This window comes from Corylus avellana, chromosome 4, assembly GCF_965113065.1.
Source record: "Corylus avellana chromosome 4, dhCorAvel1.hap1.2, whole genome shotgun sequence".
NCBI lineage: Eukaryota > Viridiplantae > Streptophyta > Magnoliopsida > Fagales > Betulaceae > Corylus > Corylus avellana.
In genome coordinates, this window is record NC_142493.1 from 27642369 (window position 1) to 27660639 (window position 18271).

At 33.9% G+C, this 18271-nt stretch overlaps 1 protein-coding gene across 1 annotated transcript; it reads left to right on the plus strand.

The window, feature by feature from the left end:
- The first annotated feature begins 7968 nt into the window (after positions 1-7968).
- LOC148586558 (Inosine triphosphate pyrophosphatase family protein) lies at positions 7969-13709 on the plus strand. The gene is made up of 8 exons (XM_088516084.1): positions 7969-8412; positions 8485-8549; positions 8645-8708; positions 8847-8856; positions 11975-12006; positions 12108-12220; positions 13103-13179; positions 13274-13709. The coding sequence occupies exons 1-8, from the start codon at positions 8277-8279 to the stop codon at positions 13392-13394; spliced, it is 618 nt and encodes a 205-aa protein (XP_088372210.1). The 5' UTR covers positions 7969-8276; the 3' UTR covers positions 13395-13709.
- Positions 13710-18271: the final 4562 nt, after the last annotated feature.

Below are 18271 nucleotides of genomic sequence, written 5' to 3' on the forward strand. Positions count from 1 at the left end.
TCAAAGAAGTAGAACAAAAAAGCGCACAGCCACAAACACACACCGAAACAAACAAAAAATAAAATAAAGAAATGAAAAATGCCTAGAGATCGGCAAAACTGCACCACCACCTCCACCACCACGCAACACCTTGGATGAGATGATTAGAATAATGGATGGATGGAGGGATTGCTAGCTGGGCTCACGCGCATAGAGGGAAGACACCCATTTGAAAATTAGAGAAGTTGGTATCTTTCTCTACAACCAATGTGTTTTATTTACTTTATTTTTTCTCTAGTGAGAGTAGTTAGCTCCATCTTCAAGTCTGTGTTTGCTTCCATCATATTTCTTTCATCTTTTCTTTCTTCTATATACACAAACAGAGAGAGATATATGTTATTCCAAGATAAAACTCTTATAATTATAACAATTATTTATTAATAAATGCCTCCAATTTTGTCATCTAAATGCATATATAACTCAGAGAAATGTATATAGTTAATTAAAAAAAAAAACTAACCTTCGATATTGTAAAATTTGAATAGCTTAGCAATGATTAGGATTTGAAAAACTCTCATAGAATTATATATCCTATATATGCCTAAAATTAGAGGTTTATAGATTATGATTGGAAGAAGTTGGTGTTCTTGCCACTTAATTAGTATACTGACTTTTTTTTTTCATTCTTTTTTTTTTTTTTTTTTTTTTTTTCTATTTTAGCTATCAATTTTTCAAAATACTATATTTACCTAAACTTTTCCCCAACTCTACTAAAATAATCTTGTTAATAATTTTATACCCTTTAATTATTATTTTTTTAAAACAAATTTTTCATTCTGGCATCTATTTCTCTCACCGCTTATAGACGCCAAGAGGCGACCGCCAAAGCAAGAGAGAGTGTTTTGTGAATAAAATAAGTTTGGAGAAGCTATGGTACCAATCAAAATTTGGAATGAACCACTATGTTTGGCAATAAACTTTTCCTTTATTTTCATTTCTCCCAAAGAGAGTCGACATCATTTCAAAACTATTATCAAACAACATTCTTCACTTTTTCTCACAAAAAATTTCTAAACTTCTTTACGCTTTATATCACATCAATCAATTCATTTTTCTTTCCCGTCTCAAAACACTTTACCAAACACACTATAACTAATTTTTATTTTAGCCAACAGATAGTGGATTTACTTAGAGCATTATTGGGGAGTTCTATGAAAATTTTGGATAGGAATGACAAATGCATAAGCCAATGCAAATGCTCTTTAATGGTCATTTCAAATCTCAAAGGTCTTATTGTCCAATGATATGGCAATTACCATGTTCAATGAGGTCTCTGGTTTTCAAAATTTCTCTCCATATATACCAAACATGCATATTCTTGATTTCATAGAATATGGAAACATATATATCTCTCACATCTTGTATATATAGACATCCATGCATGTACATGCTTTTGAGTAAGTAAATTAAAATCACGATTAATTGTTTCCAATTATTTTCACATATTATCTTATCATGATTCCATCTTTTGGGGTGTTGAGTGAGATCATTCCCCATTTGAAGATTAGGATCATTTGTTTGTATTTGGTCTCTTGGAAAAGGCTGAAGTGATGGTAGGCTTTCACACCTCCACCAAATACAACCAAATATTCAATATTATTCATCATCAAGCTTTAAGTCCACCACATTCTTCCGTATGATTGTCCCCTCACCACAAGTTTCTCCACAAACCTAAACCAAAATTGTATTAGATGAGACAAAAACAAAAACAGTTTAGAGAAATTAAAATAAGCAGAAAAAAGAAAGAAAGAGTTACAAAGGGAAAAATACTTTTTATTTCAATTACCCTTAGTTCAATAAGGCTAAGATAATATCTTTCAATATTTATGTTACCTTATCTCATTTTGTATTATTGATTCTCTCTCATCTTACCAAAAGATGTGCATTTGGTGAGGCTTTGTTAGAGTTGAACACTCCTAAAACCTTGGAGAGGAGGGGTTGGCGAGTAGGGGGAGGGGGTGTAAGGCTGGTAATTTTTAACACGACCCACAAATCCGACACGAATCCAACACGAAATTAGCGAGTTAAGATTAAAGGGTCTAACCTATTTATTAAATTGGTCGAATTAGAGTTGACCTATATAGTTTTATATCAATGCCTTTACACAACCACAATCTGGACCTGATACACGAACAAGAAGCGAATTACAAGCACATATTTCTATCACTCCAATAGAATAAGCATTCATGCAAATGATATCAGATATGGTCCCTGTTAATTTTTAATTGACTAAAGCTCATTAGCAATGGTAACAAATGAGAGAGGGTAGAAAGATACGGCTTCCGCTAAAGTTAATTTACATGATACCAGTCCAACAAGTATAACGTAAAAACCTCATTTTATCTTATTTATTTATTTACTATTTGTTTGTTTGCCACTAACTTGACGTGGGTGCTACGTGTAAGTTGGATAATTCTATTCATTATTCTTCATCTTCCCTATCTCCCAAAGTTTATGGGACGTGGTTTTCAAATCATAAAACCGAGCTTTATGTACCGCCAAATGTTATGAGGATTACGCCACATAAGCTTTGGAGATAAAGGGTGATAGAGTGATATATAACATTACTCTAATACTCAATTACATGTGTTATTAGCACCCATAAACAATTTTAAGTGAAGTTCATTTTTTATTTTATTTTTTCATTTATGAAATTATTGAGTCTATGACTTAATATGAATTGAAGTGCAACAATGTCGCTCTGTTCACGTGGACAATTTTCGTAATCTGCATTGAGGGGTGTGATTTCCAAGGATATAAATTTTTTTGACTTTCCTCATAGAACACCAATTAACATTCAGATAAGATGATCAAAAGGTTAATCCAACAATACAAACAACCGCCAATTATATATAGGTCAACTTAAACCTAATTGGTGTACCCCAAAAAAGAGAAAAAGAGAGTAAAAAAAAAAAGTTGACAACCAAGAAGCTTCCTTGTTATAGATCGAAGTGAATCCAATTAAACTTGGAGATGAAGTACGAGTACCGAGGATTTTGGATTTTGGTGGTTGAAAATCAGCAAAGCCGTCGGTCAAATAGTTTCAATAAGCATTGAATTTCCTTTGTTCCACTACATACTTACAACTCGTTAATCTCCAAACTAATCCCGATTATGAAAACTTTTCCATCGATCTCAGATAAACCAGAAAATTAGCAAATAATAATTACTATATTATATATTAAAAACACTGAAAAATCCAATAGATTATATGTTTCTTATCTCCCTTTTTAATTTATTGACAGTAGTGCATGCATGAGTGATACTGAAGCATTAATTGCAAAACCTGATCGATGCTGCATGCATGCTTTCGAATTATGTATGTTGGGCAGGCTCACACACATATTACAAATACAGATCGATGGTCTTCAAGATCTTAGACCACCTCCGACCCACCACATCCCTTAATATTATTTGTTTCCCAGCCTATGCCTCGAGGAAGGATACTTTGTGACTATTATTCCAAGTTCGATGGCAGGACAAAATGTGACATTTTCTGAGCATCTCTATGTGAATTTATCATGATCTGATTAAATCTTACACTGAAAGAAGCAGCATCAGAATGTGCACAACATGATGATGGTAGATTGCTAATTCCGCAAGCTTGCACCATGCGCCTTAAGCTAATTGGGTTAATTTTTTAATTTGATCAAATATATCTACTTAATTTAATCTAGCTATATAGACAAACAGATAGTAAACTAAGCAATTTTATACAACTAAAACCATACCCTCATTCACATGCTCTAATGCGTTCTTGCACGCGCTAATTAATTAAACCCCTTTGTTTTCTTTCTTTAAAACCATACACTCATTCACATGCTCTAATGCTCAAATTGCCGTACGTTAGATCCAATGGCATTAATTTCTATGTTTTTCTAATCTTAAAATAATTATTCATATTTATCAAAGAATTAAGACTTTAGGGTTTTCTCTACAATTTAATATGTTACATAAAGTAATGCCAGCTCGATCTGGCATCTTCAATACTATATTGTATCGAGCAAAAATCAAGATTATGTGAGACACAAACAAAAAAATAATCAATTTTCTGGCCAAAATAAAAAAAGACAGCATTCAATTAATGGGGTCTACCTTATATTAATCAGTCAATTTAGATCCTATGGTCAACATCCTTCTTCTTCTTTTTTTCTTTCTAATTTAATTTCTTGCTAGTGATAACTTTCACGATGCTATATATATATATAGGTTCATCCAAATAATTGTAGCCTACTGCACATTGTAAATTGTGCAAGAAAAATAGGACAAAAATTTCCTCCAAATCAGTCTAAAATTGTGCTAACTGTCTATAAACATTTAAAATACACATTAAATTTTTAACCTCATTAATAATAGTTTACTAATTTAGACTAAATTTAATGTGTATTTTTTTTTTTTTTTGAGTAAATCATTCGAATCTCTATTAATCAATCAATCAGAAGTTACAGACTGCTCTCTTCGGATAATCTCCGAGATACAATCAGGGATATTTAATGTGTATTTTAAATGTTTACATAAACTTGGCACAATTTTATATGGGTTGGAGGATATTTCCTCCAGACCGGTTTGTAAGAAATTTCTGTCTAGAAAAAATATATATGATGTAATTCTTTTGGGCATATTCTGCCAAAAAATAGCTGGAATTAATCATATATTGTTTAATCCAATAATTATATGATGTCATTTTTTTCACAATCACATTTCTATAATTACCATTGATCAATGAAAACCTTCTCAATATTAATTGGCAAAATGATATATATAACCCAATGGAGCTATTTTTTTTTTTTTTTTTTTGGTAAACCATGAGATTCAATTGATTTGTTTGTGTAATGGAATATAATAAAAGAAAAAGAATAATATTGGGTATGATCATGATCGGGAGCTTTTCCAAGTGGACCCTCTTAAGGGTTGAATCAAATCCTACATTCCATAATCATGAAAAGAAGAAAAAGCAAAAAGAAAGAAAAAGCAAAAAGAAACAAACAAGGCATCTCTCCCCACCCTCTAGCTAATTAGTGATTAATTAAGTGAGAAAAGAAAAAAAATAATCAAGATTTTGGAAGCGAGTGGATTTTAGTGGAGTGGTAGCTTTACCAACAACATCAACAACAACAACAACAACACATCCCTGATTTTGAGGCCACTTCACGTGGGGATGGGAATCCTAATTTTTCTCCAACTAGTTTTGCCTCTCACCAAACAAAGCCCTCTTTTTATAAACAAATATATCAATACTTTATTAATAAATATAGTTGGAAAAATAGATTATAATATTCCCCAATATAAAAATATAATTAATCTAGTGCTTTACGAACACAAATGGCCAAAAAAACAAAAGCTAAACGGCGCTGCTTCGCAGCCCTGATTTTAAGGGTCGTGGCCTTGGGAAAGCTCCAATTGGAATCTATACACGTTTTGTTTCTGAAACCCTTTTGAAAAAAAAAAAAAAAAAAATAGAATTATTAATTCTAAGAGCAAGTTTATGACGAGGACAACCTCATCTTTTGAGATGTTGCTTTTGGATTGGTGATTCTTTGATATATATATATATATATGCACTTCAACAGTTCAATATGTTTGAGAAATTTGATCATTTTTTTGCACCAAAGTATGGAGTTTTTGCCTATTTTGGACAAGTTATTTTCATGCAAGTGTTATTTAGAAGCATACCCGACCAATAAGATCGTTAATATTTAGATTGAAATACTCTTTCACACTTATTTTACGCCGGGTGATATTCGAATTTGATAGTTTAGAAGAAGAGCTCATACTTTGTATCGTGGGGGCAACTTCTTTATACCATTTTTCCCTTAATTAATTGGTAGATAGGTAGATTAGATAAGAATAAGACTAGGTTTGAAAGTGATCAGATTAAGCAGAAAGAGAATTTGATTAAGTGTCACGTGCTTGCTTGTCACATGTCCTGCTCAAACAAATAAAATAAAAAATGCAATATCTCTCACTCAAGTTGTGAGGGTCAGTCAATAGGAGTTGTTGTTATTATGTGATTTTTCTCACAAACCATTCCTTACAAGAGCAAGCACGTGAGCTCCATAGCCCTCAGGCCCCAAGCTGCACTTGCTTCATAAAAGTAAACTCATTAAGCAAGGTGTAAATGGGCCATGCTTGGGCCAAGATGTCTTACCGTCTATTTTAGTTTTGCGGTTTCAAAAGGTTCGCTTTAAAAAAATAATAAGAATAATTTCAAAACTAAGTTAATAAAACTGTAATTAGCCTTCGGTAAAATTGCTCTGTAACATCATATGTATTTAAAAAGTCTATTGTTTGCCTACTACGTAAACATATTTATTTTTATTACGTTTTAAAACTATTATTTATTATTATTTTTTTATAAAAAAAAAAAAAAGTACTCTTAAATAAAATACTTTTTTCGATTTTATGTAAAAACACTTGTTTTAACATGCAAAATTGTGGGACCAAATGGACTCTTAAAAAGCTTTCCGCAAGCATAGACAATCGACCTGGCGTGCACACAGAAACAACAATATTTTGATAGTTGAGAGTTTTAATCGCTCGAAATGTGTATCAATTAGTCTAGTTTATAAATATTATTGGCATTATGTCAAAGATTTGAGAATAAATTCCTTTTACATTAAGAGCATTTTCAGCAGCTTTCTTATCATTTTTCCTACATTTAAGGATTCAAACTACTTTTTGCTTCGCTAGGTCAGAATACACCTCAATAGCTTCAATTAATCATTTCCTATATCATTAAAATATTTGTGTTTTTTTTTTTAATTATATTATATATATGAAAGGAGATATGAGAGAGAATTGTGAGAGGAGAGTGGAGAGAGGAGAGAGGAGAGAGAATCATTTTTTTAAAAAAAAAATTTTAATAATCATAAGGATTGCAATAGTGGAATCCAAAACATTGGGTTCAACTGTAGCAATCATAATGCTTATGGTTTATTTAGGAAGTCTGCTGTGGAATTTTTTTGCGATTTTTTGGACATATTTCATAAACTTAGGGAACAGACTCATTTATAGGAAGTATGCTGGAAATGCTCTAACTCATGAGAGAAGAGAGGAGAGGAAATCATTTTTTTTTTTTTAATAATCATAAGGATTGCAATAATGGAACCCAAAACATTGGATTCCACTGTAGCGGAATAGGATCATCTCCAATCCAAAATGGACTAAAGAATATCCAGTTCATGGCTATGATTTCTAACCACAAATAGGATACCTGTCCACTAACTAAAAATAATAATAAAATATTATTTTAGATTTAAATAAAAATAAGAAAATATTAAGGAGTCGCTGGCCACCCCCATGGCCCTTCCAAGAGTCAAATCTAAAAAAAATAATAATAATTTATTTGGCCTTTGGGGGTGGCTGGACCACCCCCGTTGGGCCTGGGAGGTGTCTTCCGCCACCCTAGACCAGCTGTCTGGGGTGGCCGAAGCCACCCCCATGGCCCTTGGGGGTGGCTGGACCACCCCCGTTGGGCCATAGGTTGGCCTCGGCCACCCCAGACCAGCGCCCAAACTGGGGTGGGCTGGCCACCCCCAATGGGCTGGCCAGCCACCCCTTAATATTTTATTATTTTATTTTTATTTAAATCTAAAATAATATTTTATTATTATTTTTAGTTAGTGGACATGTGTTTTATTTGTGACTTTAAGATTTCTAAGAATAAATTCTAGCCATAAATTGGATATTCTCTAGTCCATTTTGGACTGGAGAGGATCCTATTCCCACTGTAGCAATTCTAATGTTTAGGGTTCATTTAAGAAGTCTGCTGTAGAATCTTTTTTGCGATTTTTTGAAAAAAAATTTAAACTTAGAAAATAGACTCTCTATAAGTGAGTCTACTAGGAATGCTCTATGCAAGATTTAAGAGGAGAGAAAGACTACCACTGTTTGGCTAGCCCAACCATTTGTCATGAAAGAGAAGCTTTACTCAAAACATCACAACATAGGTGAAGGGTGGATGGAACTGGGCTTTTTCATTTGCCAAAGACCATGTTGGGCCTATTAGGATACTTTTAGGGCTTTGGCTGGCCCAAGGTTTTCTTTAGGGCTTTCCACTCATAAGGCTTGCGGAATGAGTAGAATGGAGAGGATTGTTGGCCGGCGTAGTGAGGCGGTTAGTTCGCTTGGTGCGCGATCAAGGTAGAGGTACTCGTGAAGGAAGTCACAACTCACAACCCACAAAATTGTCATTTTCCCCATCAAATCCAACGAGAAGAAAAAGAAAGCGCGGTAAAATGGCCGCCGCCGCAAGAGCATCGGCTTTGATGATGTCACGGCCGGTGACCTTCGTGACGGGCAACGCCAAGAAGCTCGAGGAAGTCCGAGCCATCTTGGGAAACTCCATTCCTTTTCGGTCCCTCAAGCTTGATTGTATACTCCATTCCATTTACTCTCTCTCTCTCTCTCTCAAATAGTTTATTTATTTATTTTCTTATTTCGCAGTGCCAGAATTGCAGGGCGAGCCTGAAGATATCTCCAAAGAGAAGGCTCGCTTGGCTGCCATTGAGGTCCGCTCTCTCGGTCTCTTATATCATATGTATATGTATATGTATGTGTGTTTATATATCGCTAATTGAATATGTGGGTTATATCGAATGGAAAGGTGAATGGGCCAGTGCTGGTGGAAGACACTTGCCTTTGTTTCAATGCTCTAAAGGGACTACCTGGTATGTCATTTTTTCCCCTTTTAGTTTTTGTTGAGTGCCATTTTTGTTCATTTGTGCTATACCCACATGTACAGATTGACAAAATTGTGTATATCGTACTTGATTATTGATTTATTTGGTTGTTTGAAACTATTGCAGGGCCATACATGTAAGTTCTGTTTTTCTCTCGACCTCAGTCTTGAGGTGAAGTTCTGTATCTCATCAATTTTTGAGGGCTCTTGGTTATGCCATTTGTGTCTGCTGGATTTGATTATAAGTTCATATGATGAGTAGTTTTATAAGTTTAGATGATAAGTTTTCGTGAACCAATGTGTAAAGGAAGGCTTGCTTGAAATTTATGAAAAATGATATCAATTGATGCTCACATATGTGAAAAGAGTACACATTCTATTAATGAAAAACCAATTCCTGCTTGTTTTTTTTTTTCCAATACTTGGTTTGGACGAGGCAGATTTGGCTATTAGTACTCGCTAGATGGGTCATTTACGCTTTCATGTAAGCTAAAAATACTTGGAGCATTTACTTCACCCGTTTACAGAAACATCATAGTAGGTTGAGATACTCACCTATCCTCAATGATGTGGATTTCTACTGATGCTGTAAAATCACTCTCTGTACTACTTTGTCATGGCATGCCTATGTCAATGTGTGAACTGATGGTCCTGCAACTATCTTTTGCATGCTACTTTAGGTGTGTCAACTTTCATGACTAGAGTTTTCAACTTTAGAGTTGAGTGATTCTTTCTATTAATTTTTCATTTCATTTCATGATTATAAAAATTCTAGTCAACCCCCCTTTTCTCCCTTATCTTTTTTGATCCTTCAAATTGCTGTTCCAAGTAAGCAATGACCTTGTTTCATCACTCAAATTTATTGATACCCATGATAGGTTAAGCTGCTAAGGACAAGTTTCCCTTGCTGAGTGGCACATTTAATGCAGCTTGGGCTTCAGATTACCAGCATATTATTTTCTAATAAAAATTTTCTTTACTTACATTAGTTACATTTAGCAGCCTAACTCTGCTGATGTCATTTCTTTTATGCTCCTTAATCCTGAGTTACATTGGTTATGGTTGGCAAAGTGGAATGGCTCTGACAAATAATGCTTATTTGCAAGTCATCTAATTTACATAAGGGAAAAAAAATCACGAGATTGAATATAATCTTCGTAGTTCAGTACTTTTCTTTACTTAAATTAGTTACATTTAGCAGCCTAACTCTGCTGATGTCATTTCTTTTATGCTCCTTAATCCTGAGTCACATTGGTTATGGTTGGCAAAGTGGAATGGCTCTGACAAATAATGCTTTTTTGCAAGTCATTTAATTTACATAAGGGAAAAAAAAAAATCACGAGATTGAATATAATCTTCGTAGTTCAGTACTCGTGGGTGATGATTTGACAGTTGCTCTTCCTGGGCCTCAATAGTGATGGAATCTTTAGGCACCTTTGGTCTTTTGTTCAGAAATAATGTGGAATCTTTTAAATGCAGCTCTCTTTGGCCGTTTGATACATACATCTTATATTGCTTTTGTGATGAGTTGAAGATCACAGGCTGTTGCTCATTTAGAGTCCTGGTTTGGCTCCTAGTTGTTGCCGATTCAGATATATGTTTGCAAGTATTATCTTTCATTTTTCCTGTCTGGCATATTAATGGATTTTAGCTTGGCTGGCCTTCTTGCTGTCATTGCGACAGGGATGTTGGTATGATGTGTTCTTATTATAAGATATAGATGGTCGACCTTGGTTGGTTATTAAGAAGTGAAGCACAAAGCTGGTGATTACTCATCAATATGGCCTGCATCCCAGTTACTTCAGAATCTTATACAGTTATATTATTTGGAGGAAAAAGCCCAGTCCTCAAGCTCTTCTCTTCTCTGCCAGTCAACACAGTTAGACTTTCTTTTACCAAATTTTCAGAGCTGTCTGATTCTCCAAATTCTTCAGGTGTAGACTCCTTAACGTAGAAAGATCATCCATTCCTTGCCACCACCAGCATCTCCTCCTGTAGATTCTACTCCTACATCTTGTACAATAAATGAGAAACCTAAGTGGGTGTAGATTTTGCATCCACTGTTTAATCCATATTAGCCATAGTACTTAACAACGTGTAAGAAAAAGACAGGCCTTTACCCAGGTTTTCAGGAGGGTTGTCTGCTTTTGCAATTTGGGATTGAGAAAGAGAGAAAGCTTTGGCTCCTAGATCAGCTGGGAGTTGCAGCACACCCTCTTCTGCTTTGGCTCCTAAACCAATTTGGGCTGTGATTTTGCAAGCCCAAAACTGTTGGCTTGGGTTTGAATTTCAAAATTTAGGGAAATTAGGGTTTTTTTATGAAAATTATTATCAAGTTTGTTTATCAAATTTCTGGGAGTCCCAGCTAACCTCGAATTTAGCCAGCTAATTTCTTAGTCCAATATATTTGCATTTCCATTCTCTCAACAAAATCATTACAATTTACATTAAAAAATTGAAGGTGTTACAAGTTCTTTTCTGAACATGTTAGGCTTGCTGCATCGGCTTCATTTTGGATTGAAAATTTTCAATTTTAGAAGCATTTCAAGCCCAAATTTAAAGCTAGCATTTATTTGACTGATTCTGGACTCTTTTTTTTTTTTTTTTTTGCTTTTTCCTGTAAAGTTTTGGTTATTTCTCGCATTTCATTCTCTTAAAAGTTATTTTATCACTTCTTTTTTGGCTCACTATATATGAGGTTTGTAAATCTAGCATTTATGGACTTATTCTGTATTTCTTTTTTCTTCTTTGGAAGAACTTTCTATGGTTATTTCTCTCATATCATTCGTTTTTTGTAAAATGTTGTTGGTCTCTTTCTTTTCCGTTTCACTATACCTTGGGTTTGTTGATTTCTACTCTATATTACATTTTGTTCCCTTTAGAAGGGAAGTGAAACACAAACATTCTGCTTCATTTGCATAAATCAGATCTTGAGCTGGGCAGACCTGTTCATGATTAAGAGAAGTTTTTTTCTTTTCTTGACAGATGGAACTAAAGATGGCATTTGTTGGCTTGTATATAATTTATAAAATATTATTAGTGGGAAAATCTCTTCTGATTGTATTTATGTTTTTGAGCTCGATTAGACTCAATCTTGACTCTTGAGTATTCTAACCATACAAATGGTCGTGACTCTTGAGTATTCTAACCATACAAATGGTTTCTGGATACCAATATGCATGTGTGCTGCTAACATTCTTGCTTTGCTGTGACTTTCTGATGATCAATATCTAATGAGAAAATTATGGAATGCAGCAAGTGGTTCCTGCAGAAGATTGGCCATGAAGGTCTTTGTCATCACTGTGCTTTATTTCCTTTCATATTTGCTTCGTTATTTTTTCTTTCTACTGGTTATATTTTTACTTGATGCTAATTTCAACATTTCCAGGTCTGAACAATCTTTTGATGGCTTACGATGATAAATCAGCTTATGCTTTGTGTGCATTTTCTTTTGCTCTTGGGCCCAATGCTGAACCAATTACATTCCTGGGGAAAACTCCGGTATATCCTTACTAGTTTTATGATAATTTATTCTGATGAGGAAATAAGATGTACATACATATTTGTTTTCAGCAGTTTCATTCAAATAATCTACCCATAATTTGACCATGATATAACATCATTGCTATTTGTTTAGGGGGCCACTTTATTGTGTTTATACACAGTATAAGCAAGTTTGGATGCAAGATATCCTACTGTTTGGTAACAATGATATCTAAATACACTTATCAAAGAAAGAACAATGATATCTCTATACAACATGCAAGTTGGTTTACCTTTGAAAACAACATGGCAGGCAATTTTTGTTTATATTAAGATTGATGTGAACATTATAGAATTAATCATTATAAGGAATAGAGGTAAAGGAAATTCCTCTATTCTGTAAAAAAAAATAGACTAGTTATGATTGCTTTCTAGATAATGTGTTTGGCCAAGTAGCCTGTAGGCAAAAATACACCATTGAGGCAATGAAGGAGATTTGTCCAAAATTTTGACAAAATTGGTGGTCAGGCGTGATTAGCTAGAGTTAGTTGTTGTAATTTGTAACCTCCTAAATTGGGTTGCTTTTATGGGTTAAACTCTGATGGCCATATTTATATATTGGTGAAATTATCACCTGGGACCAAGATTAGTTTTGTCTTAGTTAGCCGAGACCTGACTGTTTTCAATGACTTTGTTTACTCTTTTCCCCTCAAACATAACACTTTCAACTTCTTGGAATGATGAACTCCATGCCTGTTTTTTAACTGATCATTTCATCGCATTAAATTTGGACTCTTTTATTATAAGGAAGCAAACAGTAAATTCGAACAGAAATTTTTGAAGAGGAAGGCTGATATTCACATTAATAGCACTAACTATTATTTGTGGCTCACTTTTCAGGGGAAGATAGTTCCTCCGAGGGGACCTAATGATTTTGGTTGGGATCCTATTTTTCAACCTGATGGCTATGAGCAAACGTAATCCTATCCCACCTCCACTTCAGTTTCCGCTGTTTTGTATCAGCCGGCAGCACTAATCACAGCCTAATCATGGTGTTTGTCATTGTTGTAGTTATGCAGAAATGCCAAAGGAAGAAAAGAATAAGATTTCTCACCGCTCAAAGGCCCTTGCTCAGGTGAAATCTCATTTTGCAGAAGCTGGATACACTTTCCTGATAGACCCCTCTGTCTGAGGGAGGCACATATTTTTCTTGTTGCCATTGCATGACGGATATTTTTACAACTGTAAGCTATTTATCTCAGCATTAGTGCTTCTATCCTAAATGTTCTGTTGGGAAAGCAGGGGGAAAAGGGAAGGAAATAGAGTAATTACTATATATATATATATGCTAGTTTTTGCTAGAATGCATAGAGGGCTGCTTGAGGGGTAGGGGGAATTGGTGGTCACTGTTGTTGCCCTCGTATTTGTTGTCTACTTTTGTAGGGACTATATATTATTTAATGAAATAGAATTAGCTACGGTATTTAATAAAAGGTTGCGGCATGGAGAGGATCTAAGTCCCTTTAGGTCAAATTTATGACTCTATAATTCATGAAATGGGGAGTGAGATGTTGAGTAATTTTAAAAGTTTTTTTTTTTTTTTTTTTTGTATCACTTTAAAAGTAAGGTGACTTTTAAAATTATTATTTGATCAAAATCTAATAATGGTTAATTACAAGTTTAATAGTGATTTTAATAATCACATTATTCTTAGAGACTTAGAATGACATAAAATGAATTTCTAGCATTACTCGTGAGATAATCAGGTTGAAGTAGCATGTAATACTGTAATGCATTAGTTACCTATTACTTGAAAGAAAAGTGTTTAATGGATAAGTTAAACATTTTTGTTTAATTATTTTATTAATTATGAACACCTAAATAATTTTGTAACAAAAATTATAATACCCTTAACAAACTACTATACTTGAAAAAGGGGGTTTCTTTTCTATTTTTATACCGCACCTATGTATATTCAGATAATTTGGGCGAAACATGGGCCTTTCAATAAAATTTTTAGTTTGGAACAAAAATTTGCTACAAACTGGTTTGTTAATAAAGTGACATGTGTTCCATAACATGCGAGCAGCACATGTTTTTCACATATTTTTTTAATAGTTATTGGATATATGTCACTTTATTAGATAAGTTTGTATGAAGTAACCACAAATCAGTTTGTAGCAAATTTATATCCGTTAGTTTGGGTTGTTTTTGCTATAACGATGAAAAAGTACTTGTGCTCAGCAGCTTTGGATGAAGGTTAACTCCATTTTCTACAAAAAAGGACGGTGATTAGTGATTGGTAGGTGAATTTGGAGATTCAAGCTAAAAAAAGAGTTTCTGGATATGACATATCCTCATCAGCTTGGGGTGTGGAAAGTTCATATTCCTTTCTATAAAATGGACGGTGATTACTCATAGGTGGGTGAATTTGGAGATTCAAGCTAAAAAAAAGTGTTTCTTATACTTTCTTGACTTAGAGAGATTGAGGATTCAAATCTCTCAAGATTAGTGGGAAATGCGTTAAGGACTTGCCATCTCCACATTCATTTTAATGACTTAGTGTTTAGAGACTTAGTTCCTTTTGTTTTGGCGTAAAATAATTTTTGAAAAATGTTTTCTCTATTTTTTGGGTGTTTGGTGTGTGTAAATTATAATCAACGAAAAATATTTTCCGTTTGACCGAAAATTCTTTTTTAATTTTTGGAAAATTGTTTTCATTTTTGAAAACCGTAAACTATTTTTCAAATTTAAACATCTCATTCTCAAATCGACAAATTCAACTAGAATATCGTCAGGACCCACCCGGAACCCTACAAGGACAAGATTGAGACCCGCCTGGGACCCAATTGGGACCCGCCTAGGACCTCGTCGAGACCCACTTGGAACCCTGTAAGGACAAGATTGAGACCCGCATGGGACTCGACTGGGACTCACCCAGGGCCCCGTCGAGACCCAACCAAGTCTCATCGGGATCTCATTACGACTCACCTAGGACCTCGCTAGGACTTACACGGGATCCCGCCTATACCCTATCGGGTCCCACACGGGGTCTTTGGTGGGTCTCAGTCGAGTCCTAACGGGACTTGATTAGAAGATCTCCATGACCTGGTTAGGACATTTTCGTAATTTATAGTTTAATATTATTGAATTGATTTTCCGTACGCACTAAACACCGTAAAATGTTTGCCAAGAAATTATTTTTCACACGGAAAACATTTTACATCAAAACAAATGAAGCCTTAATTGAAAAAAAATAATAAATAAATAATAATAAAACTTGAATTATAAAATGCAGTGAATTGAAGTGAACTTTTTCAAATTAACAATTAAAACTTGACTTTTAAAATGTTGGGTGGTCATAAAATTCTAGCACAATAAACTTGACTTTTTTGTTAATTTTTTTTTTCTAAATGCCTAAAATACCCTGATTTTTATAATTTTATATAAAAGAATAAAATAAAATTTGAAAAGTTGTTTAAAAAATATTATAAATATGTTTTTTATTATAAAAAAAAAAAAAAAAAATCTCAACAAGATATCATCAAAATTGAGATTTCAACAAATGTTACATGGACTCCATGAAGTAATTCTCAAGGGTTATGTTTAAAATTTTTAAATAAATGCATATCTAAATGTCTACATGAGACATTAATTTGGCAAATTTTACGATAAACAAATGAGAAAGATAAGGTAAATATTTTGAAAACTCAAGACTAATTTAATCTTATATAAATATTTTATCATTTATATACATATTTGGAAAACATAAATGCTTTAGGATGATGTTTTATTTTCTGTTACAACTATCAGTTTTTCATCATTTTCTCATCTTTTGGAGATGTTTTTGAAGTGTACGGCTAAAACCATTTTCATCAATAAGTACTTGCTTAAATCTAGTTGAAACGTAATTTTCTAAGTAAATTTTCTCCATGGTGATTTTTTTTCACCACCTTGAGTCTACTTCCATTGATGTACGGGCCCATCATTATCTATCAAATTCTTTGAAAGAAAGGTGACAAAGATCGTAGCAGCATGTAATTCGCGGTGAATGAAAAATTGTTTCTAAGCTGAATTCATCTTTAACAAATCTGTACACAAGTATATGTCCCATTCACATGTTCTTTCACTGGCTTATTGTGATTCCCTTTGATGAAATTGTCAAATCAGTGTATAAGTAGACCATATTGTAATGCTTTAGTTCACCAATTTGTAATCCTTGCAGCTTTTCATGACAATAGATTGGAGCTTGCAGCTTTTCATGGCTTCAAGATTGTTTGACAATGTCAACAGGTTAACATGGAGAGAATAAGACTACTGCTCAGAGGGATGTAGAGAGGCTTGCGACGTTTGAGTTAGGTTTCTACCTTATGGGATAATAAAACATGCGAAAGGGTAAAAACAAAGAATAAATCTTTTTTTTTTTTTTTACATGTCCACACAAGGGAAGGGGAGGAGGGGATTCGAACTAATGACATTCACTTCATGAGGCGTGGTTCACAATCAATTGAGTTACTCCTTGGAAACAGAATAAATCATTGTTAGCGTGTGGATGAATTAATTTATTTTATTTTTTACTAAATTGGTCCTAAGTAACGAATGAATTCTTGGAGTTTGAAAATCAAATAAATCTGTGATGTCTCAGTATATGAAAATGAATCAATGATCTTTTCTGAATAATTTTTAGAGTCTTTTTCATGAGTCCTAATGAAATCAATACTTTTCCATCAAATTAAAATAAAAAATTAAAATTAAAATTTTACTTCGTGGGTGATTAACCACTCTCAAGGGCCTATAAGAGTGATTTGGCCAGCTATAAAATTCAATTTTAGGGGTGATTAGCCACCCCTAAGGATCTTTGGGGTGATTTGGGCTTTTACTTTTTGTTTCTCTGGGTTACCCTCAAGTCTCCAGCAAAATAGACGAGCCTTTCTTTTTATTTTGTCTTAAATCTTAATCATGCATCCGACCTCTTCAGAAAAACAAAAGGGGTAGCTGATAGGGGCTAGGGAGTTTGTTTGCTCTACAGAACGTAGTAAAAATCTGAGAGAATGAGAGGTAATTTGGGGGTACACGGCTAAAGAGGTCCTTTTTTTAGGTAGCACTCTATATAAAACAAACAAACAGGGTTACAGGGATTTGGGTCATCATGATTACTGGTGAGTCGGTGACTCTTTTTCACCTTGCCGACATGTTATACTACAGTTAAGGTAAATTACACATAATCCAAACTCCATTGGCTTCAAGCTTTCACCTTGAGTTTTTATCGAAATATAAGATATTAAGAATAAATACTATGGGATAACAGTGGTTGTAGATAGAGACTGATGTGGCACATTAACCACATTAATTTCTCTCTCGTGTTACATTAACCACATTAATTTCTCTCTCGTGTTTTTTTTTTTTTAATTTTTTTAATTTTTTTTTTAAATAGCATAAAATGGGTAGAGCGTGAAAGTTGGGAAATGAATGAAAAATGGACCCTTGTGTTGAAATAGTATTTTATAGAGAGAAAAAAAAAAAGAAAAAGAAAAAAAAGGGTAAGTCACATGCCAGAGGGTCCCATCTCACATGCGATGCATCTGTTACATTACATGTGATGTGAATTACATCTCACTTCTCATTACTGCGCCTGCTTCGTTTCATCCATTTGGTTTCGTTTGCCACGGACATGTTAGGTGTGGGACACAATCATCATTTATTTCTTGCCTACAACCTCTCCCATGTTCTCATAAATCCTTCACTTTTTTTCTGGTTGGATTCGCATTATGCTATATGTGTTTGATCACTCATCAGAAACCAGCAATATCCGCCGCCGGCCCCCACCCTCCCCCCCCCTCCTTTTTTCTTTTCTTTTTCTGAGAAAGCAGGTAAAAAAAAAGAATTTTCTTGCTGAAGGTTGCTTAGCAGTACATCATTTTGATAAGGGTATGTTTGAAATTGCAATTTTAAAAAAAAAAAAAATTAAAAATTTGATAAGAACGCCTCGTGCTTACGTTTTCGTATTCTTAAACAATATATATTATATATATATATTTTTAGGAATTGATTGATCAATCGATAAAGGTA